The sequence below is a fragment of the Panulirus ornatus genome, chromosome 46, assembly GCF_036320965.1.
Source record: "Panulirus ornatus isolate Po-2019 chromosome 46, ASM3632096v1, whole genome shotgun sequence".
NCBI lineage: Eukaryota > Metazoa > Arthropoda > Malacostraca > Decapoda > Palinuridae > Panulirus > Panulirus ornatus.
In genome coordinates this window covers 40845357-40872945 of record NC_092269.1, presented here as the reverse complement: position 1 = coordinate 40872945, position 27589 = coordinate 40845357, and the positions used below count along the sequence as shown (strand labels likewise).

Sequence of the window (27589 nt, the reverse complement as noted above, 5' to 3'; positions counted from 1 at the left end):
TCTATACTCTTATATTTTTGGCATATATTTGATATGGACTGTTTATCTTAATTTGACCTGTGACCATGTAACAAATTGTGAGCAATTTGGCATGTCCATTGCACTGCGTCATAACCTGAGATGGTATTATATCCTATGACTATTGTGACACTTATTATCTTATGACTTGTAAATTTTTTGACCTCTAACTGTAGTGTTATCTTTGGAATAAACTGCTTCTGAATTGCTTTGTTTTACCTGATAACTGTATCATGACTTCTGAATGTGTGAATACCTCTTGATCACATAACATGGATATGTTATAGACCAATATGTTACCATAACTTGCATGCTGCTGACTAATGTGATGTACCATTATCTTTAATTGTATTTTTATTTACTGTTCTACACTGTTGTGCTTGGTATGTAACTTTGTTACATATAAAATTTTTTGCCTGAAATTTTCAGTATGTCAGTACATTATGACCCCGGTAGGTAAGTAGTAGTTGGTAGGCAGCCAACATCCAGGTATGTATAGTACAAGTACTACCCACCTGGGTATCAGGAGGGTTAATGATGGCTACATAGTGAGCCAGTACTTTAATGGTTTTCAAGTTCCACTCCCCTGACTCAGGCTGCTGTCCTTTTTTTCTGCCTTTGCCTCACCCACACATGGACTACTGGCATTCTGTCCACAAACATACAATCTCCTCATGTCATACATAATTTTTGCAAAACACTTAGCTCGTGTAACCCTTTCTTTTTAACTCTAGATTTTCTTGCAGTGAGCATTAGGCACTAGCCCTGTCTTTTGACAAAATGGTAGAAGCAGTAGATAGAAGCAGTAATTAGGAGCATTTAGGTAGGAGCATCTGGTAGAACATTAGGTAGAAGTAGTAGATAGGAACGTTAGGCTGGAGCTTTAGGTAGAAGTGATCTGTAAGATTATTGTGTAGGAGCCTTTGCAAACACTGCACTACAGTTGCCCCTTCTGCCAATAGCCTATGAAGGGTGAGGCACTAAAGGCTAAGAAGCATTACTAGAGTTCAATAGTTATGGAGATTCTATTGTCATGGCCACCCCCTTGAAGGAGATCCAGGTGGGAACAGGCTTCAGAAACATAAATAGATTGATGGACATGACTTCATTATGATCTGTGTTCATTGCCACAGCATGTATGTTTCATTCTGATCTGTGTACCATGTCATGACCCATTTATTATATTACTACCATTTCATTGGAATATGACCTTTGCTCAGTAGTGTGAGTTATTTAGTATGCATTGTTGTATGATGTGTGTTTAGTATCTTAATGTATTTACTGTTTGTATGATGAAAAATTGCTTGATATGTATTCATACTTTATTTTAACCTTAACTATATTTTGTGATCTTATTTTAACCTGTAGCTATATTTTATGGTCTGCTGAATGTATTATGACCTATCTGTTGAAAAATGATATGTTACTGTTATTGTGCCTTGTCATGATTTTTAACCTTCATCCTATGTTTCTTAAATGCTACCTTTTTTTTTATTTTGATAATCAGAATATTTATTAGGTGTATGGTCTTGTGCCACCAGTGGGAACCATGAGGACTGTAGTGAGTCATAGGATAGAAGAGTGGGCTCAAGTCCTGGGCACATGTGTGCATGGAAGGAAAGGGCATTGTGTGCTGGGTATGTTTGAAGGCATAATCATCCCAGTAGTGTCTTATGGACATGAGACTGATCTTGAATGCAGAAGGAAGATAGTATATATGTTGGAAGCTTATCATAAACAAGGAGAGTGCTTAGTGCCTGTAGAAAATGGTATTTTGAATTACCTCATACAATAGAAAAAGAACATCATATAGAAATCTTAGTAAACAAAAAAAAAATGGTTTGTGTGTACTCCAGACCAGTTTCATGTTTATGGGAGATTATCTTCAAGTCTGCCACAAATAGACTTTTTCACTGTTACCTTTCAACTTCAGTCATTTTCAGCTCAGGGAGCTTTTTGAAAATTTTGCTACTGTTGATGAGTTGTTATCCTTTGCCCTCTTAAGATTTTATACCAGTATTCATGCTGTCTTAGTGAATGAGTTTTGTTGAACCAGTGGGTGAAATGCAAATGGCCGTTGCATCACCACCACTCACCAGTAATTGTAGGGGCTGTTCCATGATTTCATTATTTTCTTGTAACTAACACAGTAACATTAGGTTGGCACACAGGATCTCTGCAGTGCTTGAAGTTTGGGAAATTTGCATGTTTCAGAGCATTCATAAATGAACTTTCCATGACATATCAAGATTTAGTAAAGGATTACATAAAGGTTTTGGAAATTAGGACAGGCCATGCATGTTGGTCAACTTCACCTGGTAGCTGGCATTTCCAGTTTTCTCTACTGCACAAGTTCCTCAACTGTTGACCACCTTGGTGAAAGATTGCAGGGAGTGACAAGTTAGGCAAAGCTGTGGTAGAAGCCAGGCTTTTGGGTAAACAGGAGAATTTCCCAGAAAAACAGGCCACCTTCTTCTTGGCAGCCATGTAGGGATCTCCTACCCTATTGCTTGTTGTCTTATTATCCTCTTATATTTGCTCTTCTTAGTGTTAATTCCTCCTCTTAGGGAGGCAGCGAGTTACTTCGGAACTTTTGATCCTTCTCTTTTAGGGAGACTCTTGCCTTTCATATCTTGCTATCTGTTCCTTGCAGGGTTAAAGCTGAGGTTGGAAAACTCATTTGACATGTTGATGGAGTAATGTAAGTCATACATAGACATTTCAAAAATATAAGAACTGATTTTTTAATGAGTAACAAAATTTTATCATTTCATGAATGCATGAATGATCTCAAGTTGTGTAGTAATGGTGTTTCAAAACGGTGTGCCATTACCACACTCAGGCCCAGGATTGTTCTCTACATGGATGCATGTACCTTTTATTAACCACTCTGTCCTGCAGTCAACTTTCCTAGATAAGGTTTATTTTGTAAATCAACAAGTAATGTAGATAAATGTTTCTAGGATTTGTCCTTTCAGAGATCTTGAGTTAAGATCACACGAAGGCATTGGATGATATTGTCACTCAGTCTGATCCTGTGTAGTGATTGCACCTAGAAATGTAAAATATTTCTTAAGTTTATATGTAAGCATTGTCTGTAATTATTTCATTTCTGAACATCTGTGCTCTTAAATATGCCTTTGTAGGACATCACCTCATACCAGTTTTGGCTCCTTTTTCACCTTCTTAATCCTTTGAGTATTGTAAATGCCATGCATTAACTAAAGATTAAGATATTTTATTGCCGAATTATACTAAATGACCAGAGTTTGAATTCATTGAGTCAAACCTTTATCAATAGTACTTAAAGAAACTTATATGTGTTACTGTCAGTTATTATCTATTCATTATGTCAAACTCTTATTTCTTCAAGTGCCACAACATTGCTGTATGAAATAATGTATTCTCATGCCACTCTTGAACCAAATCCCTGTCTTACCCTTTACCCATTTAGATTGTCTTCAAAGTTTTTGGAAGCTTCTCTCATAAGGCTGACATTAAAATATTAATATTAAAAAAAACAGAAACTAACTCTTGGAGATGAAAAATGTATTCATAAATAAGCATAACATTGACCAGAGCCAAGCTCGCCCTCTATTAGTCAGTTACAGCAGAGACAGCTGAAGTTAATAGCATAGACTGCTGAGGATGAGGAGTGTGGTGGCACGATTTTGTGCCAACACAGTACATACATGTATATATGCACATATCCATACACATACACATAAATACACAGACATACATATTTCATACTGTTCGCCATTTCCTGTGTTAGTGAGGTAGTGTTAAGAACAGAGGATTGAGCCTTTGAAGGAATATCCTCACTTAGCCCCCTTCTCTGTTCCTTCTTTTGGAAAATTAAAAACAAGAGGGGAGGATTTCTAGCCCTCTGCTCCCTCCCCTTTTAGTCTCCTTCTATGACACGCAAGGAATATGTGGGAAGTATTCTTTCTCCCCTATCCCCAGGGATAAAACATATTATTTTTATTTATTTATTTTGCTTTGTCGCTGTCTCCCGCATTAGCAAGGTAGCGCAAGGAAACAGACGAAAGAATGGCCCAACCCGCCCACATACACATGTATATACATACATGTCCACACACGCACAATATACACATACCTATACATCTCAGTGTATACATATATATACACACACAGACATATACATATGTGGATGTACATAATTCATACAGTCTGCCTTTATTTGTTCCCATCGCCACCTCGCCACACATGGAATAACAACCCCCTTCCCCCTCATGTGTGCGAGGTAGCGCTAGGAAAAACACCAAAGGCCCCATTCGTTCACACTCAGTCTCTAGCTGTCATGTAATAATGCACCGAAACCACAGCTTCCTTTCCACATCCAGGCCCCACACGCTTTGCATGGTTTACCCCAGACGCTTCACATGCCCTGGTTCAATCCATTGACAGCACTTCGACCCCAGTATACCACATCGTTCCAATTCACTCCATTCCTTGCACGCCTTTCACCCTCCTGCATATTCAGGCCCCGATCACTCAAAATCTTTTTCACTCCATCTTTCCACCTCCAATTTGGTCTCCCACTTCTCCTCGTTCCCTCCACCTCCGACACATATATCCTCTTGGTCAATCTTTCCCCACTCATTCTCTCCATGTGACCAAATCATTTCAAAACACCCTCTTCTGCTCTCTCAACCACACTCTTTTTATTTCCACACATCTCTCTCACCCTTACATTACTTACTCGATCAAACCACCTCACACCACATATTGTCCTCAAACATCTCATTTCCAGCACATCCACCCTCCTGCGCACAACTCTATCCATAGCCCACGCCTCGCAACCATACAACATTGTTGGAACCACTGTTCCTTCAAACATACCCATTTTTGCTTTCTGAGATAATGTTCTCGACTTCCAAACATTCTTCAACGCTCCCAGAATTTTCGCCCCCTCCCCCACCCCATGATTCACTTCCGCTTCCATGGTTCCATCCGCTGCCAGATCCACTCCCAGATATCTAAAACACTTCACTTCCTCCAGCTTTTCTCCATTCAAACTTACCTCCCAATTGACCTGACCCTCAACCCTAGTGTACCTAATAACCTTGCTCTTATTCACATTTACTCTTAACTTTCTTCTTTCACACACTTTACTAAACTCAGTCACCAGCTTCTGCAGTTTCTTACATGAATCAGCCACCAGCGCTGTATCATCAGCGAACAACAACTGACTCACTTCCCAAGCTCTCATCCACAACAGACTGCATACTTGCCCCTCTTTCCAAAACTCTTGCATTCACCTCCCTAACAACCCCATCCATAAACAAATTTAACAACCATGGAGACATCACACACCCCTGCCGCAAACCTACATTCACTGAGAACCAATCACTCTCCTCTCTTCCTATACGTACACATGCCTTACATCCTCGATAAAAACTTTTCACTGCTTCTAACAACTTGCCTCCCACACCATATATTCTTAATACCTTCCACAGAGCATCTCTATCAACTCTATCATATGCCTTCTACAGATCCATAAATGCTACATACAAATCTATTTGTTTTTCTAAGTATTTCTCGCATACATTCTTCAAAGCAAACACCTGATCCACACATCCTCTACCACTTCTGAAACCACACTGCTCTTCCCCAATCTGATGCTCTGTACATGCCTTCACCCTCTCAATCAATACCCTCCCATATAATTTACCAGGAACACTCAACAAACTTATACCTCTGTAATTTGAGCACTCACTCTTATCCCCTTTGCCTTTGTACAATGGCACTATGCAAGCATTCCGCCAATCCTCAGGCACCTCACCATGAATCATACATACATTAAATAACATACATATATATATATATATATATATATATATATATATAATATATATATATATATATATTTATTTTTTTTTTTTTTCATACTATTCGCCATTTCCCACGATAGCAAGGTAGCACCTGAAAAACAGACAAAAAAAGGCCACACTCATTCACACTCAGTCTCTAACTGTCATGTGTAATGCACTGAAGCTACAGCTCCTTATCCACATCCAGGCCCCACAGACCTTTCCATGGTTTACCCCAGATGTTTCACATGCCTTGGTGTAGTCCGTTGACAGCACGTTGAATGGTATACCACATCATAACAATTCACTCTATTCCTTGCATGCCTCTCACCCTCCTGCGTGTTCAGGCCCCGTTTGCTCAAAATCTTTTTCACTCCATCCTTCCACCTCCACTTTGGTCTCCCACATCTCCATGTTCCTTTCACCTCTGACACATACATATATCCTCTTTTTCACTCTTTCCTCACTCATTCTTTCCATATGTCCAAAGCATTTCAACACACCCACTTCTGCTCTCTCAACCACACTCTTTTTATTACCAAACATTTCTCTTACCCTATTATTACTTACTCGATCAAACCACCTTACACCACATATTGTCCTCAAGCATGTCATTTCCGACACATCCACCCTCCTCCATACAACCCTATCCATAGCCCATGCCTTGCAACTATATAATATTGTTGGAACCACTGTTCCTTCAAACGTACCCATTTTTGCTCTCTGAGATAACATTCTCTCTTTCCACTTATTTTTCATTGCTCCTGGAACCTTTACCCCTTCCCCTCCCTATGACTCACTTCCACTTCCATGGTTTCATTTGCTGCTAAGTCCACTCCTAGATATCTAAACATTTCACTTCCTTCAATTTTTCTCCATTCAAACTTACATCCCAACTGACTTGTCCCTCAACCCTTTAATAATGCCAAGCTTATTGTAGCCTTACCCCAGTGTCTCATTGCCCTCAGCTGGCCCTAATGTTCCCCTAAACTATAGCATTCTTTCTCTCTTTCAAATGCCTCATCTTCCAGTTCCCACCTTCACTTCACTTCCTTCTTAACCCATTCCTCCTTCGCAATACACATACAGTTCCTGTCACCCTTTTATTGTCTTTATCTATGTATGCTCATCACAATCCCATACTCCTTGATGCCTGTTACAGCAACGTAACATGTTTCCTTACCCCGGCAGGCAGGACCTAGAGGTAGAAACAAGCAGCAGTGTGTTCGAGGGTAGTGAGTGCTCATCATCTCTGCCCCGTTCCCCAACTGATGCCACACAACATCACGATTTTGATCGGTAAGTCGTGGACCCTTCCTTGAAAGTTTTAATACTGTGATAGAGATTTTTTCAGCTTAATATTTCCTTTCTCTTTTAGCCATAATATTAGTGTGATGTGTGATGGTACCCATCTGTTTGTTTGTTCCACAATGGTGAAAGAATGACAGCTTGGCTTTTTTTACATTACACTATTTCTCAAAACCAGGGTTGGCTTGTTCTAAAGGCCAGAAAAATGTATAGATTTCAGGTTTTGTCAACCTTTTCACCCATCCTTAGGTAATTATTTTTCATGTAATAACTTGATTTTAGCAGTTCATTCTCCCACCAGACTTAATGGGTGGCTTCCTTTAAAGAACAGAAAGAAACCCAAGAAACTTGTGTTATCCCCATCTGTTTTTCAACATATTTAAGGGCTGCAGGAATCTGTTTGTGAGAGCGACTTAGGAGTTGACATTGTCCCTTACCTGTTGCCAGAGTCCCACATCTAAAGAATAGTAAAGGGAACAAACTGTTTACAGGAAGGTGTTAGAATAGCATTCATGTATATGGATAGGAAATATTTACCAAGCTATTCACATCCAATGTTAGGCCAGAACTAGATTGTGCTTTTCAGCTTTGGTCACAGCACTTGAACAAGCATAAAAAAATGATAGAGAATGCGCAGAAGAGGGCTTGATAAAGATGGTTGTAGAAATATGAGAATTGATTTGCAGGGGAAAGGCTAGAGGTCTTAAATTTGCCCACTATGAAAGGGAGAACAGGTGAAGAAGGACCAGAAGAAACCCTCTAAGGTTTTAGATCAGCTGGATGATGTGTACAATGAACAGGTTTTCAGAGGATGTCTTAAGTTTCATGAAATATTGGAAGATGGCCCATTCAGATAATACATAATGGGAAGGTAACTTTAGGAAAGTGTATAGTTGTGTTGATAGTTTATGATCCTCCATGGAATTTTGATAATTCAAAATAAATATGCAATGATAACAATGAAGGAAAAATCAGGACAGTGCATGAAGCAGTAAAACATGGTCTTATGAGGAATGGTAAGGAGTATGGAAAATGGAAAGATTAAGTTATAAAGAGATACATAAGGTTAATTTGGATTCACATAAAGATGGAAAGTTGCTTATGGGAAAATTTCCTATACCATCATTTTAAAGAACACCTTCGGATAAGAGGGACTAATACACCACTATTTCTAGATCTTATGTTCATACTTGGTAGCATGGAAACAGAGTATCATATATGATACACCAGTTGGAAGAATTGATCATATCATATAATGCTTCTGTTTGATTATATGGTAAATGAGGATGCAAAAGAGCAGAGATGAGACCATCCACAGAGATGTTATATTTGAAACTGTGCTGAATTTGAAAAATTTCCTTAATGCTTACTGGAAAATGGAATTCAGTAGCCAGGAGTTAGGGCATTGTGTTAGAGGGTTGTATGAAATTTACAGTGAAGGAGTAGGGACATGGTTATCTTTATCCTCGTATGCAAAAGGAAGGTTCAGTGAGGGAATGGTGAGTAAATAAAGGATGTCAAAGAGCAAAGGAGCTTCACAATTACCTGTAATAAAGGTATAGGTGGCACTCCAATCAGCCAGCATTTATAGGGCATAAGAGAGCAAGACACAAGTATAGCAGGATGAGAGAGGAGGAGCAGTGAAACTTTGAAATGAATATTGTTGACAAGGCAGGGAACAATCCAAAGCTTTTTCATAAGTTGTCAGTTAAAGAGCAGCTGTCATGCTAATGGGTTCAGAGGGAAGAGTTACAGAGGATGACGTGAAACTGTATAAGGAACTGTATGACAAGTTCTAAAATGTTATCACAGTTGAAGACAACTTAACCCTGATAACAGTTGAATGGAATGGGGAGGAGGTATGGGGAACCATTGAAATATCTAGAGAAGACAAACACGATACTAAAGAATCCTGACCCATGTGAGGCTCATTGTCCTGATGAAACTTCTCCATATGTACAGAAGATGTGTGTGGATACACATGATTGATTGCTTGAATTGTTTGTCAAGGTATCTCTAGAGAAAGGTAAAATGTCAAGGGATTAGAAGGGGGCAAACATCATCCTTATTTTCAGAAAGTTTACCAGGAGGAGTGGCAGAACTACAGACTGATCTCTGTTGTGTGTGGCCCATTAGGCACTGTTAAAGATAATCATAATGGAAATGGACTACTTTTTATGAAGGAGAAACCACCATAATGAGACGGTATGATTTCAGGGAAAGTCATTTATATATATACATGCAAGAGAGTGAACGCTGTTTTAGGTAAAAGAGAAGGCTTGGTGGCTTGCTTTTTTGTCATCCATTTATGTGGGATAATGTCAGATACTTTGTTTGTTATTTGCTTATGTCATCTGCATTACTCAGTCTATGAGCTACAGGAAGAGTTATAATTCTCTGAGAGAGAATACTCATTCAGATTATGTATTGTAAGGTTCTTTTTCATATAGTTAGTAATGAAGTTGATTCATGATAATCAGGTATTTACATGATTTTGAAACAGATGAGGTGATCTCTGCTTAGCCCATGCTCTGCCTTTTGCAGAATGCGCATGAACTTGGAGGAGAATGAGGGGGCACGGATGAGGCGACGGGAGGAGGTAGTTCATGAAGGTGCTGCAATGGCCATTATTGAACAGTCTGATAGGAGGTGAGTGTTTGCTGTTGCAACTCATAGTGAAAGTAGTTTTGATGATGTTGGTTGAGGTATTTGTACTAATAAGTAGTAAAGGTGTTGATAGCAGCAACAGTGGTATTGATGATGGTTTTGGTTTGGCTGATGATGTTCATTGTGGCATTTATTGGTTCTAGTAGAACAGATAGTGGTAATAGCAGTGGTGATGGCAGAATTAACTTCATATTTGTATAGAGAACAAAAGTACACATAAGCAACTGTAAGCTAGTGATTACATGTGTGCAAACAAGATTCTTGCTCATTTGTTTCTGATGCTTCTATGCTAAAGCAGGAGAAGCATTTAGATAGTGGATTTGGTGTTTCATACTTGACAGCAAAAGCAGATATGAATAAACGAAGCCTTTTATTCCTGGCCCAGGAGTCTTTTCTATCCTTAAAAGGCTCCTGCAGCACTCAGGAAGCTGGCCACATCTGGTTGGGACCTCAGGTCATAAAGTGTAGTAATGATGTGTATGCATCTACATGCAGAGTGTGCAAAGCATTTGAGTTGTTAGTGCTTGATGTCTTTATGGTAGTTGCAACATGAACGTGAAGGATGTCTGTATTATTGTAGTGATGGATTATTTTCAGTGTACAAGGGGGAGAGTGTGACTTGTTTTTGTCTTGGGAGTGTGGTTTCTGATGGGTGTGTCTGGTGGGTTGGAGTTTAAAGACTGAATTAGGAAGTCACTTTATTAGTGCTTCTCAGGTTCTTTCTGTGTATGCATTTTGTGTTATATTTGTTGGGGGTGGAGTTAACTGTGAGTAAAGGTTAGTGAGTGTGAGGCAGGGGTAAGCTTTTTAATTGTGCCTGGGGGATGGCGGTTAGTTATTGAGTGGTTGGATGGAAGAGGTTTAGTGGTGTTGCATAGTACCGAGTGTCAAGCATGTTGAGGTGGGACTCTATTGAGAGGATCTTTGTACCATATAGCAACAGGAACAAAAAAGAAATGACCTCATTTCCCCAAATCTACTTTCTATTTGTCATACATAATGCACAAAAATCAGAGCCCTTTATCCACGAATAGGCTCCACAACCTTTCTGTGGTTTTCTCTGACCTCTTCATATGACCTGGTTCAACCTATCGACAGCATATCACCCCTGTATACCACATTGCTCCAATTCACTGTATCTCTTGCATGCCAAATGCCTTCCTGTGTTCAGGTCCTGAGCACTCAAAATATCTTTCATTCCATACTTTTACCTCCTTATCGTTTTGCCCTTTTCCCTTGTTTGCATTACTTCTAATATGCATAATTTCTTAGTCATCATCTCTTCACTTATCCTCCCTGCGTGTCCAAACCATTTCAGCTCATCTTTTTACCATACGATTTCGTATTTGATCATCCCTCCTCACACCGCATACCATCCTCAAACAGTTCATTTCCAACATATCCCCACTCATCTGTACTGTGTCATCTATTGCCCATGCCTTGCATCCATACAACAGCACCAGAACTATAATACTGTCAAATAGATCTCTATTTCTACACACTCCTCCTTGTGACCAGATTGTAGCCTCCATCATCCACCCCATGGACTATTACATTTCTATGATTCCATTCGTTGCCATGGCGCCTACCAGGTATCTAAAACACCCCGCTTTGTCCAGGTCGTATCTTTTTAAACTCAAACTTCAACTAACCTGTCTCTCTCTATTGCTAAAGCAAACAACCTTGATTTTTATTTACATTTACTCTCAACTTTCTCTTTTTGCACTTTCTCCAAAAAGTTGGACACCAACCTCTGCAGTTTCTTACTTGAATCTTCTGCAAATTCCATATTTTCAGGAAACAATAACCGATGCTGATGACCCCCTCCACCTCAAAACAGACTGCAGACCTATAAACTGTTTATAAGAAATGTGGAAACTAGACAAAACAGTGTCAAATATGTGGAAATATGATCAGGCTCCTTGAAAATTATGAAATGGCTTTTATACACCATTATGTTACTTGGAATTAACAATAGATAGTACTAGTAAGACATGAAGAAGTAAATATTATTCTAAAACAAAATGATAATGAATATGATATTCAGAATTAAATGATAATACTAACAGCATGTACAATCCCCTATTGATTGCACCTTCTAAATTGGTTTCTCCACTTTCAGTGTGTTGGAGGTAAGGATGATAGTATTCCCCTACGTTATAATCTTAAAAGACAATTATCGTGTATTGAATTTCATATTTGCTGCATTTAGTTATGTGAATCATTAACAAAAGACATACTTCATTCTTGGCAGACGCTCTAGCTTGGAGGAGGAGGATGGACGTGGAAGACAGCGGGACAAGACAGGAGAGACTCTCATGCCCCTTGGCATTGAGGAACGAGGCTGGTTTCGGAAACGAGATAAAAGTTCCTCCCGAGAATTAGACCGCACCAGTGAGGAACGACAGCCTGAGAAGACCCGGTGGTTCAGAAAGCGAGAGAAGAGCTCCTCACGGGGTTCTGATGATAGGAATATGCGACGAGATGAGTCAGATCGACGACAGCGTGAGAAAGCCAAGTGCAGGGATGAACTCTCAGCCTCAGGGTCTGACAGGAGAAGAGGGAAAGATCTGGTAGAGAAAAGTCGCATGATGTCTGGTGAGAAAGAAGGTCTGAAGCCTCGACTTTTAGAGACGGGGGAGGATGAGTGGGGAGAACACCACTTTGGTGAACATATAGGTTCTCAGGAGCGATTACGTGTCCCTGAGCCCACTGTGCGGAGACTATCCTCCCCAGAAATTGACAGCTCAGGAGTTATAACTGCATCATTACGTATCCCAGTGCCATTAAGTCAAGGAGGTCCTTTGTCCTTCACACAGGATACAGAGATTCCTTACATTGAGGATGGAGAGGATAAAAAAAACCGCCATCGTTCATCTCCATATAAAGGGGGTGGATCTCCCCGTGGTGATGTAACTCGTCAGCGATCAGGTAGTAGTGACTCCTACTTGGGGCAGCCAATCACAGGCACCATGAGCTTCCATCCCCTCACCAAGAAGGGAGGTGACAAGCAAAGCCATGACTCTGTCCTTTCCTCATCTTCTGCAGATGTATTCACATTGTCACCATCACCCCGCAATACTCCATTATCTGATCTCTATGCATCTGGCACATCATCACCACTGAGCAGACCGAGCTCACCCCCACATTGGCTCAGCCCTGACTCAGGTACACCAGGTCTTTCACCTCCTAACTCCCCACCATTACAGCCAAGGCGTAGAGGTGATGTGAGGAACAATCCTCTTGCTCACTCAGTCACCCATACTTTTGGGTCAAAACCTCCAAGCACACCATCAAAAATCAAAGCTTCCCCAACAGTGGCCACACAAGGTCTCTTTCCAATAGGTCGTTCAAAAACAGCTGACAGCATCAAGGTAGAGATGTTTCAGACTGACACAGTAAATACTGGCCCTGTTGGTGGTGAAGGTGGCAGAGGCACTCGACGAAGCAGCAGAGGGGAAGAGGTACATCGTGAGGGTAAAATACACAGGGAGTCTGGTGGCCGGCGCTATGTTCGCCGACGATACACTGGAGAACGTCACCAGACAGGGCAACTGCCGGATCTAAGCAGTACAGCAAAGAGTGAGTCCCAACCCTCTGGGGAGGGTCAGACACAACTCTGGAAACGCTGGGAAATCATTGCCTCAGACCCTACAGAACCAGAGACATTCGTTTAGCTTGTGGAGTCTCCCCATGGTGTGTGGTGGTTTCAGATATTCCTCCAGCGCAGTACCCTCAGAGTAGTGTTGGAGCCTTCTCATGATGTATGGAGGCATCTTATGTTGTACTGAGCACAATTCCTTCTGATGAGGCCTGTCTTTGGTGTTCACAGGTTTCACATGCACTGGTCAACATGTTGCCTTCAGACTACAGACTTAGAGCTTTCACAAGGTGTGCACAGCTTCATTAGCTCTTGCCATCATGGCACCTTCAGACTGCACCTTTGGAGTCTTCCCATGGGTGTAAAGTCTTCAAGTGTTCTCTCAGCATGGTTTTTTGGACCAACTTTTCCGTCATTCTCTATATTGCTCAAACTCCAAATCCTTATAAACATCTAGTCACTTGAGCACCTTTTTCGAAGGTGATCATTGAAGGAGAAACGTCCAAGGGAGAAAACCATGAGACACTTTCCACACTTATGTCAATAAATGCAGACAGCTGAAATTCTGGATGCTGTTTGTTAACAAACACCTCTCTAGAGGATCTACCTATAAAAACATCTAATTAAAGAATCTACCTATACACAGTAGGATCCATCGATAGTCTTCCAAATGAAAGATAACAACCAGTGACAGAGCAGTCATCATTTTCAGCCTCCTCGGCTGTTGTGGTTATTAACAGACTTAAGAGAATATTACTAGAATGAGGATTTGTAGGAGTCATTCTGCTTATTCTGGGAGTCACTCTACTTACATGTGAATGCTGTACAAATGTACGGACACAAGGTACATACAGGTACGTATGTTCGTGCAAATCTGTTACATATGTATGCTTATTGTATTGATCTACAGATAGTGTACTTAAGTACCAATACTGTGCTTATGCTTAGAGGGCATACTTTTATGTTGATACTTCTGAGCGTGCACTGTATTTAAATTTAAGTGCAGATCCTGCAATAACACATGGATTATTGTCCTTACATGCAGGTACTGCACATGTACAGATTTGGTACTTCTCTGTAAAAGTTGATGCTGTAACAAGAGAACTGTGTCTTTTCACTTTTAATGTCAGCTGTGATGTTTGTTGAGAAAGTTAACGTCTGTAAGTCATTGTTTCGTGAAAAACCTTTTATATAAAATCAGTGTATGATACAAAGAACAATGATATATTTCTGATCGTAAGCTTGTTTCAGTTTGCCATCAGCCCGAATAATTTATAGAAATAATTATATCATTCTGTCCCTGATATTCCTTGGGCTCTACATCTATATATGATGTGTGATTTCTCCAAGTAATGATGGGTGGTTTCCCTAGGGCTTGCTGCAAGCCTTTCACTGATCTTAATTGCATACTGCTCTCCTCCACATACTTAAGCTTTGGTGCTTATAATTCTCTTTGCACAACATTTTCAGCTAGTTTGTCTCCATCCACTGAGTGTATTATCTTATAAATCTTTATACATATCCCTTTTATTTCCTTAAACTAGGTTTACACTGTAGTGTAATTCTGAAGCAGCTACTGCTAGAAAGTCATCAGAAATTGCACACTACCTGCTAATTACTGCTGGAGATTTGCCATGTGTACACTGCATTGGGTAGTTATTCTTCCTGCAACATTCACATCTGGAAGCAATGGGTAACACTATTTGTTCTTGCTCTCAGTAACCATAATTTGAACAGTGTATTTAGAATTTTTCAGTTTCTCCTTTCATTCCAATATAGTAGATCATAAAGTACTAATTTTGGAGTTGGATTTTTGTAAGAAGTAAATGCAAATATTTCTCACTTTAGAGAAAGTGGAATGAATAAATTTAGTATGTGGTTGTATTGTTTTCAGCAGATGGAGCATTGAGAATTGAAGTGATCAGGTGAGAGAGGGGTAGAAGATCCTAGGTGCATTGAGAAGTGTGTGGCGCAAAGACTGGTGTGTCTGAAGGTACGGTAGTACTATTGGTTTTGAATAGATATGTCTTGAATGCAAGAGAAAGGCATGGGTGGAGGTGCAGGAAGTTAGATTCTTGAGGACTGTGGTGTGAGGCAGGACGATCATGTATGGAATGACAGAGAGAGAGGGAAGCATGGTATTAAGTACAGTGTGAAAGAGCTAGCCAGGTATGCTGAAATGGTTCGCACAAATGGAGATGATGGATAAAGGCTAAGTAAATCTTCGTGTCATGAGTGGAAGGAAGAAGGGACAGGAAATAGATGGCTGAGAGACTAATAAGATTTCGGGCCAGAACTCTGGAAAGGGAGACTGATCCTTGTTGTACATGAGAGCGACGTGCCGCCAGTGGACTTAACAAGGTCAAAAGTGGTTGTGTGTGATAGGCTCTTGTTTTAGTACTTTATACGTCACAAGCAGACAGTAGGTATGTGTAGATAAGGTCATTGTCTTGGTTACTGACACTAGACTAACTGGGAAAATTATTTTTTTAGCTTCTTTGCACTGTATTTCACACAAAAAAGTACTTACTATGAATAATGAATAATTGTGATTTTTGCCGCTATGTTGAATTATATATATAGTACATGTCATTAAAGCAGACATATGTATTCATATAAATAATTCACACCCACTCTAAAACACATTCTGCCAATTGGAACTTACATTTAAGACCTACATACCTTACCCGAATGGTTGAGGAAGCTACCTGTCTTCTAAAACTCATATTTTGTATATAGTTTCACAAGTAGTCTAACCACAGCAAGAATCAGGTGTAAGAATTATTGAGGGTAACGTTGTTAACTTAATGTCATTTACAATATATATGCATACTCCTCACATACAAAAATAAAAGTAAGATTTACTTTTACTTTTCTCTTTAAGTTGGCAGATATGGCATACCTTCATTGAACTGTCATACAGCCAGCGATGTATACATTCCCATCAAACACTAGCCAGACTTGTATCACACGTGTTGCTTCTTGTCGTCAGTGCAGTTTGTCCAAATGGTAGGTCATTGTGCAGAGTGGTAGGTAGTTTCACAGTTGTATATATCTCATCAATAAGTTTATATGTTGTATAACAGTGGAGAGTATGTGATATCGCATCAAAATATATGTATATCATGTTTATTGAAGAAAGAGTGTTCGGTGATAACGACTAAAATCAAGTGAACAGTATGGGACACTAGTAACTTCGAGGAGGTTTACACGACGCGATGGGAAGGTGTGAAAATGCTCCCCACTTGTTTCCCGGAAAACCTTATGTGAAGCAAATGGACGTTGGCCACCAGTATAGCAAACGTTAGATGATTAGGATAAAAGGTAAGTGCTAGTTGACATATCGCCACCAGAAGTAATAATGTTTTGGCCTTAAACATGAAGGAAAACCAGGTTTCCTACTAACCCATACGTAGACATTTAAAAGTGTTTTAAGCGAATGTTGAAAATTTTATCGAAAGCAGTTTAGTAACCAGTTATATTATTGCTGAATGATATTAAACATCCAGACATTGCGTGGCCAGCCGTAGGTGATTACGTAACTAACATAGTGGTAATTAAAAAGTAGCCCTACCGTAGATTTAGCACGTACCTAACCCAAACAGGAAAGGGTTAGATTAGTTTTAGTAGAATGCGTAGCCTTATAGAAATTATTCATGTAATCCCATGGTATATTTGACAAGTGGGTTTTCACTAAGGTAAATGATAAGTATAGTCAAATTTTCGTTTGGTGCACATTTTGTTGATTTTAGATTCTGAAAACCATCTTTTGTATCGCATGATTCTAATTCATCCTTATAACTAGGTGATTGAAAAGTTCGCATTTATTGCACGTTATTTATATGCAACAAAAAAGTTCATATCTAATTGTTCAGTAGATTGGTCGGTAAGTGATGCATAAAAAACAAACTTGCATTTAATACGTAAATGGTTTTTCGAGTAAGGAAGCAAAAGATAGGGAGTCTTTATGGTTAAATCGGGATCAAGTGAAATAGAATAGGATGGCTAAACCAATTGGTAAGGGTGAGGTAGTTTGCTGTAATTTTAAAATGCAGAGATGATGGAACTCGTTTTATTATTACAGAGTGTACAGTATATAGGTACATAGCGGTAAGTCACCTTTATTTTTTTTTTTTTTTACACTGTGGAGAGCTACCAACAGCTGAAATCGAAGCAATGGTTATTTCAGTGTATCGTAGAATTTAGTTCTGAAAATTATTCTTATTGACTTTAAGATTGTTTGCTGTATCCCGTCAATTTGCATCATTTTGGATATATCGAACATAATTGCTGCTGTGTGGTAAATACTTCAGTTTGCTCTTCCAGCATGAATTATTTTGGTGATGTTGAAATCCAAAAATTATTATAACTTCAAGCGGGAGATGAAACCTTTTTATAAAAGTAGGTGAGTGCCGCACCCAGTGAAGTGCAATGTTAAAGCAAACCCTTTACAGTTTAAGAAGGATGACGGATTGGTGGTGTGTGTGTGTGAGCTCGTGTGCAAGCCAAATCCTGGGAAATTTCAAGGGGCAGGAACCAGTGAAAGAAAGCACATAAAAGTTAGATAGTAAATGTTATTGTTGGAGTGAAAATGAATTCTTTATACGAGATTACTTATTGTTGATGGTACAAATAACAGAGAAGTTGGACTCCAACGAGTCATTACAAGGTCGTACGTGGATTTGCACTCGAAAGGCGATGTGAAACACGTTTACGGTAAGGTTTCGCACAGGTTGATTTGCGAACGGGACGAAGGTGTCGATCAGACGAGCGTGGTTCCCATTAGTTAGTCGGTGATTGGATAGAGTTAGTGTTTGAGAGGAATAGTTGATCAGTGAAGTGAGTTGATAGTGGGAAGTTTCTGTTTTATCCCCTGTTTAGTAAGGGAAGGCAACAGTATGGATAAGTTTTGAGATTAGTAAGCACGGTGCAATAATTAAAATATCCAGTTTGGTATGTCAAAGGAAGTGACAAGTATTCGTTAGCTGGGGTGTTTGACTGGGCGTTCTGGCTGGCCCTTGTTTTAAGCCTCCTGGGAAGGCTTTAGACGATTGGTGCAGAATTATTTCGCATGGAAAGTGCGGGAAATGGCGAATATGTATGAATGAAATGTAATTCTGTGATGTTAGATGTATTGCTAATATCTTCGTCTGAGAAACGAAAGGAAAACTATCGTAATTTGCAAACATTTAGTGTCATCGAAGGAAGATTGGTTCACCAGTACCTGTCCCGTCTATATTAACTCGTTTTTGGGTAAGAAGATTTTTGAATAGGGAAAGTTTTCTTCAGGTTTGATAGTAAACTTTTTTTTAATTTTCCAAAAGAAGGAACAGAGAAGGGGGCAAGGTGAGGATGTTCCCTCAAAGGTCCAGTCCTCTGTTCTTAACGCTACCTTGCTAACGCGGGAAATGGCGAGTATTATAAATAAATATATATATATATATATATATATATATATATATATATATATATATATATATCTTTTCTTACTATTCGCCATTATTATCAACTGACATTTCTTTCTTGTATCTCTCCCCTGATGATGTGATTATTACACGAAAGTGCACTTGGGAACTTTTCATGTTTCATTTTCCCCGTGGACTCATAGGAATATCTTGATCACGCGCAAAATTGTGATCCTTTCCAATATATATATATATATATATATATATATATATATATATATATATATATATATATAACTCAGGAGCCCTAAATAATGGATAGTTCAGATTTATACAGTGTATTTAGGAAGTGAACAATATTGTAATTTTTTATCTTTATGACAAGACGAGAGAACGTCAACGAGTCACTGCTGGTTGGTTTACATTACATCTTGCATACAGATTAGTTTCAGTCATGGACCTCTGTTTTGGGGTTTTGAGTGACTTTATGTATTCCCATGGCCAAAGATGCTGAATCTAATCACGTTAATTTTATGTTGGTTGTGATCATATGAATTTCATCATATTTTTTATATGTGTGTGGCTTTATCGTCGCCGTCTTTTTGGTGTTGCATATTTGTTCTGCATATGACTACCAATTGGCTTAGAACAGAACCGTTAGATTACAGTCATATAAAGTGTTAGATGTAATTGTAAAGTAATTGAAGTTTTAGAAGTATGATAGCAAGATTGCAAGCTTTGCAAAAATGTTGGTATGAGATAATGTTTGAGACTGCTTGGAGGAAGGACATAAGTATTGAGGGTTTGACATTGGAAAGTTGTACAGGAGAGGCATTATAACATCACCTACCTGATGTAAGGGCTTACTCCTTCCACTACGGTATTTGCTGCATAGGAAAGCCTCTTAATGGCAATGATTCCCACTGTGGAACCAATTATATTTACCTGAATTGCAGAAAATTGTGAAAGCTTGTGTGAAAATTTGAGGGGTAAACGCGTACTTGGGGAATGTTTAAGTTACCGTTTGAGCTTGTTTTGGAAACGCCGATATCTACAACGCAGAGCTTTTTCCTGTTAGAAATATATGTATGAATATCTGTTCATATTATAGTGAAAACAAGAGGCATGAAAACATTATTAAAAGTAGCATTTTGTAGAGTTCAAGAACTTCAGCTTTCATTAGTAAAAACGTAGTGTTTAATACATTCCACATTATGAGATCTTGGATATATATCGTTAACAGATAGACGAGAGAAACTTCCCTCTGTCATATAGTTTCACCGTGCTAGAACATGGCAAATGGTGATGAATCATAAGTCTGAGCTAAACAATTTCTCTCAGTTCATTCATGCTGTTTGTCCTGTGCGAGGCTTTCTTTGTCAATCAACCGCCTGGCGTAACTCATCTGAGTTCTGTTATAATATAATTCCGGAGAACATTGTAGATGGATAGCTTGGCTGTATTCATCACTTCTCAAACATCTCCAGATGTAATGCTCATTTTCATGCTCCTGGTCGGCAGCTATTACTTCTCGCCGTGTTAAAACATTTCGATCGTTCGGGTTCGGTGGTTGCAACACTTTCACGAATTCCTTTACTCTTGACATATGCAAATTTGGATTACTAGCCTTTGTCTAGAGGTGTATGCACGCGTATGGTAATGATGTTGTCCAGTGAAAGTTCCGAAATGGTGTCACTCAGAGTGGATAGCGATACTGTGCTCGGCACTCATTGATTACTTTTTTTTTTACAAGCAAATTCGTCGTCTTATTACGTGTAACAGCGCCACTGAAGCATTCTTAATATCTTTTAATGAACTATCGCTGTTGCCCAATTGCTTTCATCTGTCGGCCTCAAAAACTTCTTCCCGGGTATGTTCAGCAGGAGAGCCTTTGTCACCCAGGCTAGCCAACATATGCTCCTCCTCACCGATGTCAACAACAAACTCATAAATGATACAGTGTACCTTTCTTCTATATCATAGATTTAGTTAGATAAATTGTATCATGCCACGGTTTATTTGACTTCTCTCAATTCGTCAAATAAAGGTAAACAGATTTTATGTATGATCGTACGCCCGGCAGCGGCAAATCGTTTCCAGTTTATAGTTGTCGCAAACCTCAATATCCGTCAATGGTATCCTTTGTCGCTTAAGATCGCCATGACACCATCATTTATATCTGCTTGTCTTAACTTTCGTTATTATTACAAGTACTTGTTATCCATACGAAAAAACATTCTCTAAGGGAGGTTAAATGGGAGTGAATAAAGAGGTTTAGTGTGGTGCTGGCGCGAGGGGTGTGGGAAAGGCAGCCAGCACGGAAGTAGGGTGCGACGTAAGGAATATCATCCTTAATTTTTTTTTTCTCGCACATATGCACCGTGTCACCCCACCAGTAGCAGCTTATGTTTATTACATCTGCATGTTCGTAGTCTTATTGCGTGTGGAAGACCTGTGTATACTCAGTAGCATAATTTTAATGAATTACGAAGGGAAAGTCAGTTGCTAAAATAATCAATTGTTCTGGTAACTTCTGTGAGGACAGTGGCTTCATGCGTAGTTAGCGGACATTGTTTTTTTTTTATATTATTTTCCAGCTTCCTGTGTCCTGAATGTACTGTTAGTGTTCGTAATGTTGATAGCTTGTAAAGTGAAGGAATATGCAGGTGTGAGCTTGATGCATAACCTCTTGAATATTCTTGATGTCAGGGAACGTGGTGGAAGAGAAAGCTAATTTCAAATTATGTTATGCAAAATTTCCCATTTATTGTTTATGGTTCATTTGCCTCCAGATACTTCCTCGATCGGGAAACTCATGAAATCACATGAATTTCGGATCTGCAAGAAGCTTGTTATTGGTACATGCTCGTTCGATTTCGGCTCATTTTTTTGATATCGGCACATCAGTACTGAGACAACTCGGTATCGGCACAACCTCTGGATATCGCTCTGAACCCTCGTTATGATCACATATGAACCACTAACGACCCTTCTGTAACGTCAAAAACCCATGTTACTAATATCAACATTCTGTATCGGCACAGAACACAGTCAGAAACCAGAATTATACAATCTCAGATCCCGATATTCAGAAACGCTCACCGTCCTCTAAAAAGATTATATGAGCAAAGACCTTTGTAACGAATCAGACCGATCCCGATACAGGTCTTTGGTATCGACACAGCCTCTTGACCGTCATAAACCCTAGATATCTCGAATCTGTGATATCCCAATACATCCTCGATATTGACATAAACTCGTGTTATCGTTAAAAAGAATATCCAAATAAATCCTTTAAACAGACATTAGCCATCGGCAGAAACTACCGGTATGGTCACGAGATGAATATCGGCAGAAACATTCCATTCTCAAGAAAACTTTCGATATCGGTAGAATCGTGCATTATCGATAGATGCATGTAGTCATCATCATCATCATCCATACCTGACGCTTTCCATGTTGAGCCAGAGCTTGGATCATGTCGAAAGGTTACGATATTTTCAGGTATCTTTGGTCACTTCAAAACTTGTAATGTCGATACATTCAGTATTCTTGCCAACTTTAGTATTAATGATGATAATGGTAAGTATAGTAATCAAAAATATATATTAACATTAGTGTAGTGTATTATTGAGACTACTATCAGCGTAGTCAGATTTCTAAGGAAAATCAGATTTTTATGAAGAATTTGTCCATCATTGAAAATCCCACAATGCAAGTTTTATAGTATAACGCTATACAACATATACAAGCAAGATACTAAAGATCTTTATAACATTAAACCATTTTTATGGTAATGACATGGGGAATAATCATGCCCCAGTTGTGTTCATTGGTGTGCACAAGAGGAGAAACGATTGTGAGGAAAGGAATGAGGTTTAGAGATCAAATGACCTAACTTTTTGGAAGGTGGGAAGATTATGGAACCAGGGAAAGAAAAGGAATTCCTCAACTAACATTTGCGGGGAAAGGAAAACCCATCATAACGGCTAGGCCTCGTGTGCTGGTTTCTCCACGGAGGGACTAATAGGAAGCGTGTCGCAGGTGCAGATCATCGTGGCTTGGACATAGGCAGACAAGTGATGACTTGCGGGGAGGTTATCACTCCGCTCCGGGGAAGTCATGATGTACTGCACGATGGACTCGTAGTGTTTAGAAATTTAATGGTGGGAAGCAAAGCGATTTCATCGAGACGTAAGTAATAATTGCTATTTTACACCGTTGAATTTTAGCGAGTTGCTTCTTGCCTATTCTGTTGCTGTACAGGTCTTATGAAGACGAGATATTTTCAGTGGCAGAGAGATAGTGAATATTGGAGAGAGGAGGAAAACGATGATGATTTGAAATTTGTAGAATGGAACAATAGACACCAGCCTAAGAACTGGTCAGAGGTTTTGTAGAATGATCATTTATGGCTAATAGAAAAAGGGTAATTGATAGGATACAGCCAGGCCTGAGGGACGAACGTACTGAGAATCTGATCCCTCCGTCATCAGCTACCTCGATGGAACGGGAAGAGAACGTGAACTTATAAGAACAGAGAGAAGCACAAAAACCAAAGAAATGAAGTTGAGAAAGATATGATATGCCACATCTTCTCAAATAGTTGAATGGCGTCGCGTGCCACGACTCCAGATTCGCCAGATTCCCTGACATACGAGGATATCAGGAGAGACGGACAGTGATGAGGTTGAGACAGTCAGAATGGTCGCCTATGCAGTTGTCCGCACCAAGGGTGACTTACAGGGAGACAGAAGGGTCTTTAGGTTTGGATTAAGATGTAACAAGGCACGTAAAGATGTAAGTGGTGGTGAATCGCGCTCCATCACAACATAAGGAGCTATGGCGTCCTGACCACATACGCCTCGCCCTCTTGTGGAGGAGAGGAATAGACGTGGAAATTATCCAGAGGAGAGTTAGAAGGTACCTGACGGCGTGCCCAACAGAAACTTTTGAGTTGTAGCTACTGAAGATGTTTTGGTTCACCAGTGAAAATTATAGTCAGATCAGAACGCTTTAAGAATAATGTCTGAACCATCATACATACATACATACATACATATATATATATATATATATATATATATATATATATATATATATATATATATATATATATATATATGTGTGTGTGTGTGTGTGTGTGTGTGTGTATGTAACAATAAGTTGTGTACTGTTGACGATCTCATTAAAAGCAACAGACGCTTCGTGTTTGCCGATGACATTACAAGATGTGTACACTCGTACCCGTCACGTAACAGCCTATAAAGTGTTCTTGCGCGAGTCACATTACAAAATATCCTTGCGTCGATTTCTGTACAAGCGATACACCCGCACCTGTAATATAAGCGACGCACATTACACGTGTGGCGATGACATCACTTCTGCCGATTATGTGCTATCAACAGCTAGCACTTGTGCCGATAACATAATCAAGGCCGATATCCACTAGAATCAACGCTTGCCATAAAAAATTTCAATAAGTCAAATATCGGCAGAACAGTATAAACCGCGTTACTGTAAAACCAGTCGCGTATTGCACGGCACTAATGTAGAAAATACTAACCGCTTCATAATACCTCACATGACGTACAATATATATATATATATATATATATATATATATATATATATATATATATATATATATATATATATATATATATTCCTATGAGTCCACGGGGAAAATGAAACAGGATAAGTTCCCAAGTGCACTTTCGTGTAATAATCACATCATCAGGGAGAGATAAAAAAAAAAAAATATTTAGCTGATATACAACGAAGAGACGTAGCTAGGACATATTTACCAAATGTTGTCCTGGCTACGGTTTTTTTTTTTTTTCAATTTTCCAAAAGAAAGAACAGAGAAGGGGGCCAGGTGAGGATATTCCCTCAGAGGCCCAGTCCTCTGTTCTTAACGCTACCTTGCTAACGCGGGAAATGGCGAATTGTTTGAAAGAAAGAATATATATATATATATATATATATATATATATATATATATATATATATATATATATATATTTTTATTTATATTTATTTTGCTTTGTCGCTGTCTCCCGCGTTAGCGAGGTAGCACAAGGAAACAGATGAAAGAATGGCCCAACCCACCCACATACACATGTATATACATACACATCCACACACGCACATATACATACCTAAACGTCTCAACGTATACATATATATACAAACACAGACATATACACATGTACATAATTCATACTGTCTGCCTTTATTTATTCCCATCGCCACCTCGCCACACATGAAATAACAACCCCCTCCCCCCTCATGTGCGCGAGGTAGCGATAGGACAAGACAACAATGGCCACATTCGTTCACACTCAGTCTCTAGCTGTCGTGTAATAATGCACCGAAACCACAGCTCCCTTTCCACATCCAGGCCCCACAGAACTTCCATGGTTTACCCCAGACGCTTCACATGCCCTGGTTCAATCCATTGACAGCACGTCTAGAATCCTGGCACCAGCTGTAGATGCGTACTGGTAAATTGATATGTGAAATGTCACCAAACGCCTTTACAATCAAAATATTCCCTTTAAACAACGGTGAATCATGAATACTTTCCTTATGTATACTTGCCATAGTGTTCACTTTGTTTCAGAACTGCCTCAAATGCAATATAGTTAACGTTATCCGCCATCTTACCTTGTATACAGATTTACCTTTAATACATAATTTACCTTTAATACATAATTTACCTTTAATACATAATCTTGATAATTTTTGACTTTTACAAATTAATTTTTGTAACTTATGCCATATTTCACTCTTCTGTCAAGGTTATAAACTCTGTGTATTGTAAGTTAGGAAGTATGTGATTCATTAGAACTTTAAAGTTTTTATAGAATTATAATTGTGAAAGTATGTGAAGACCTTTTCAATTTTACGTCGTTGCGAAAGCACCTGTGATGCTTTATCATCAGAGTAACAAATCATTTTCACTCAATTTAAGTGTATTTATATGTACTTATCATAAAGTGACATAGGCAACGCGCTGCTCTTTTGTTTATTGATGTGCGTCAAAACCTGTTTCCTTTCCCGCTCTCCAACACGCTTAGTCTCGTGTCGTTGTTCAGAAGTAATTATAACGTTAAGAGTCGTTGTTGCTTTTTAAATGTTTGAGGAACTTCGTTGTCATTATGTTTACAACTTACATTGTTCACGCGAAGCGTCTGTTTTGCATAACAGAGAAGAAAACTAAGATAAACGAGGATAAACCAGTCTCACGTATATACAGGTTCCTTGGTTGGGCGTTTGCTGCCAGTGTTTGCTCGAGAACAGTGCGAGAGTTTAAACCTTTTCACACAGCGGTGAGATCCCTCTGTATGATGACCTGAGGGGTCAGGTCAAGGGTCATGTAATCATACCCATGCGTTCAAACCTCCCTGTATAAGGCAGATCGGCTTTGCAGAAATCTGTTTTTATTCTTAGCGAGGCTTCCTGAGACTCGTACAAATCTGCATTTTTAATTTTTCTGCTCTGAGGTTGTGGGTGAAGGAAGGTTGTATGGAGTCCAGGCTGTTGATCAGACGAGGTATGAACGTCGCCCACCATATGCCAGAACCACAATAATATTTCACTGCGATATTCGTCCTTGTACTTTGATTCGACGTGTGGAAGACCTAACTATGGAGGATGGTTGGTTACATGCAAATTTAAACGAAGTATTATACAGTTTGGTCATTGTTTCATCCATAACGAACCCTCTGTGTAAGAGCTCAGATTTTAAGCCCGAGCAGTTAACATCGGCCTTTAGGTCTTTAACCTCAAAAGGTTCTTTCAGAAAATTTGTTAATTACTTACTTTGAAAACGCGACGAAAGTACCTTATCAGCATCTTATCCAGCCGGTGGATTCGCCACAGTTAGTGAAGAACAGTTTTAAGTAATAATCGGTTGTCTCAGAAAATTTGATTGAGCTGTTCGTGTATTGCAAAATCATACAGCATTGACTGGCGTTAGAAATTGACTCCAGATGAAATCTGTTGGTCAAACTAGAGGTACTCAGTGTGAGTGCTTGCATATTGTATCCCTCGAGATCGCACCAAAGTGGGTCAAGATTATAAGCCCTTCGTGCCCACACTTAAGTGTGTGTTTTATAAGTGCATGGAACCCCCCCCCCCTACACAGTGAGTGTGTATGTAAGTGCTTGGTATCCATACACACTCAAGACTGTTGCAAGCAGCTTCAGACCTTCTACTCGATCGTGAAGTGGATCGTCCTTGGACTTAAGTGTGTGGAGGAGTGAGGACGCTTGTTGTGTTGTGAGGTTGAGTGGTTTGACTTGAAGTGTGGGGGGTTACCTCTGTCTACACGAGACGAGAATTTGTCAGTTTGCAAGGAACACCGCTCACCATACTTGTACACCTGGGTCTCATGCGTACCAAGAAGTGATGCAATATGTGATATATTGTTACTGGGAGTATAATCAGTGTGGGTTTGAGCTATACACCAGAAGACATACAAAAATCATGTTGATTATTTACTGTTGTAATAGTCTGTTAGCCACGGCTCTTATATTTTGATATGTATTATTTATTGCGATCGCTTTTATGAGTGAGGTGTTTATGTTCATTATAGCAGTGGTTAAAACTTGGTACAGAAACATTGCCAAAAATGTCTCAAATGTGAGCATTGTGTGTTAAGCTTGATTCCTTGCTCCATCTCTTGCCTGCAGACACCTCGGTTATGAGAATTCTTGCCTCTATCCTCATTACTGGAGGAAGACTTA

The 27589-nt window shown here is 39.3% G+C and overlaps 2 protein-coding genes across 4 annotated transcripts in view; both read left to right on the top strand.

Moving 5' to 3' along the window:
* The window catches only part of RhoGAP102A (Rho GTPase activating protein at 102A), a 104287-nt gene extending 89616 nt beyond the window's left edge, over positions 1-14671 (top strand). For all 3 annotated transcript variants that reach the window (XM_071689287.1, XM_071689285.1, XM_071689286.1), the window contains 3 exons: positions 7047-7154; positions 9708-9812; positions 12085-14671. In XM_071689287.1, coding sequence (XP_071545388.1) covers positions 7047-7154; positions 9708-9812; positions 12085-13507 — 1636 coding nt within the window. In that variant the 3' untranslated portion in view covers positions 13508-14671. The remainder of the gene's footprint in view (positions 1-7046; positions 7155-9707; positions 9813-12084) is intronic.
* A 1938-nt stretch (positions 14672-16609) lies between these two features.
* The window catches only part of LOC139763301 (uncharacterized), a 140353-nt gene continuing 129373 nt past the window's right edge, over positions 16610-27589 (top strand). The window contains exon 1 of the mRNA XM_071689289.1: positions 16610-16755. The gene's annotated coding sequence lies outside the window, so the exon portion shown is untranslated. The remainder of the gene's footprint in view (positions 16756-27589) is intronic.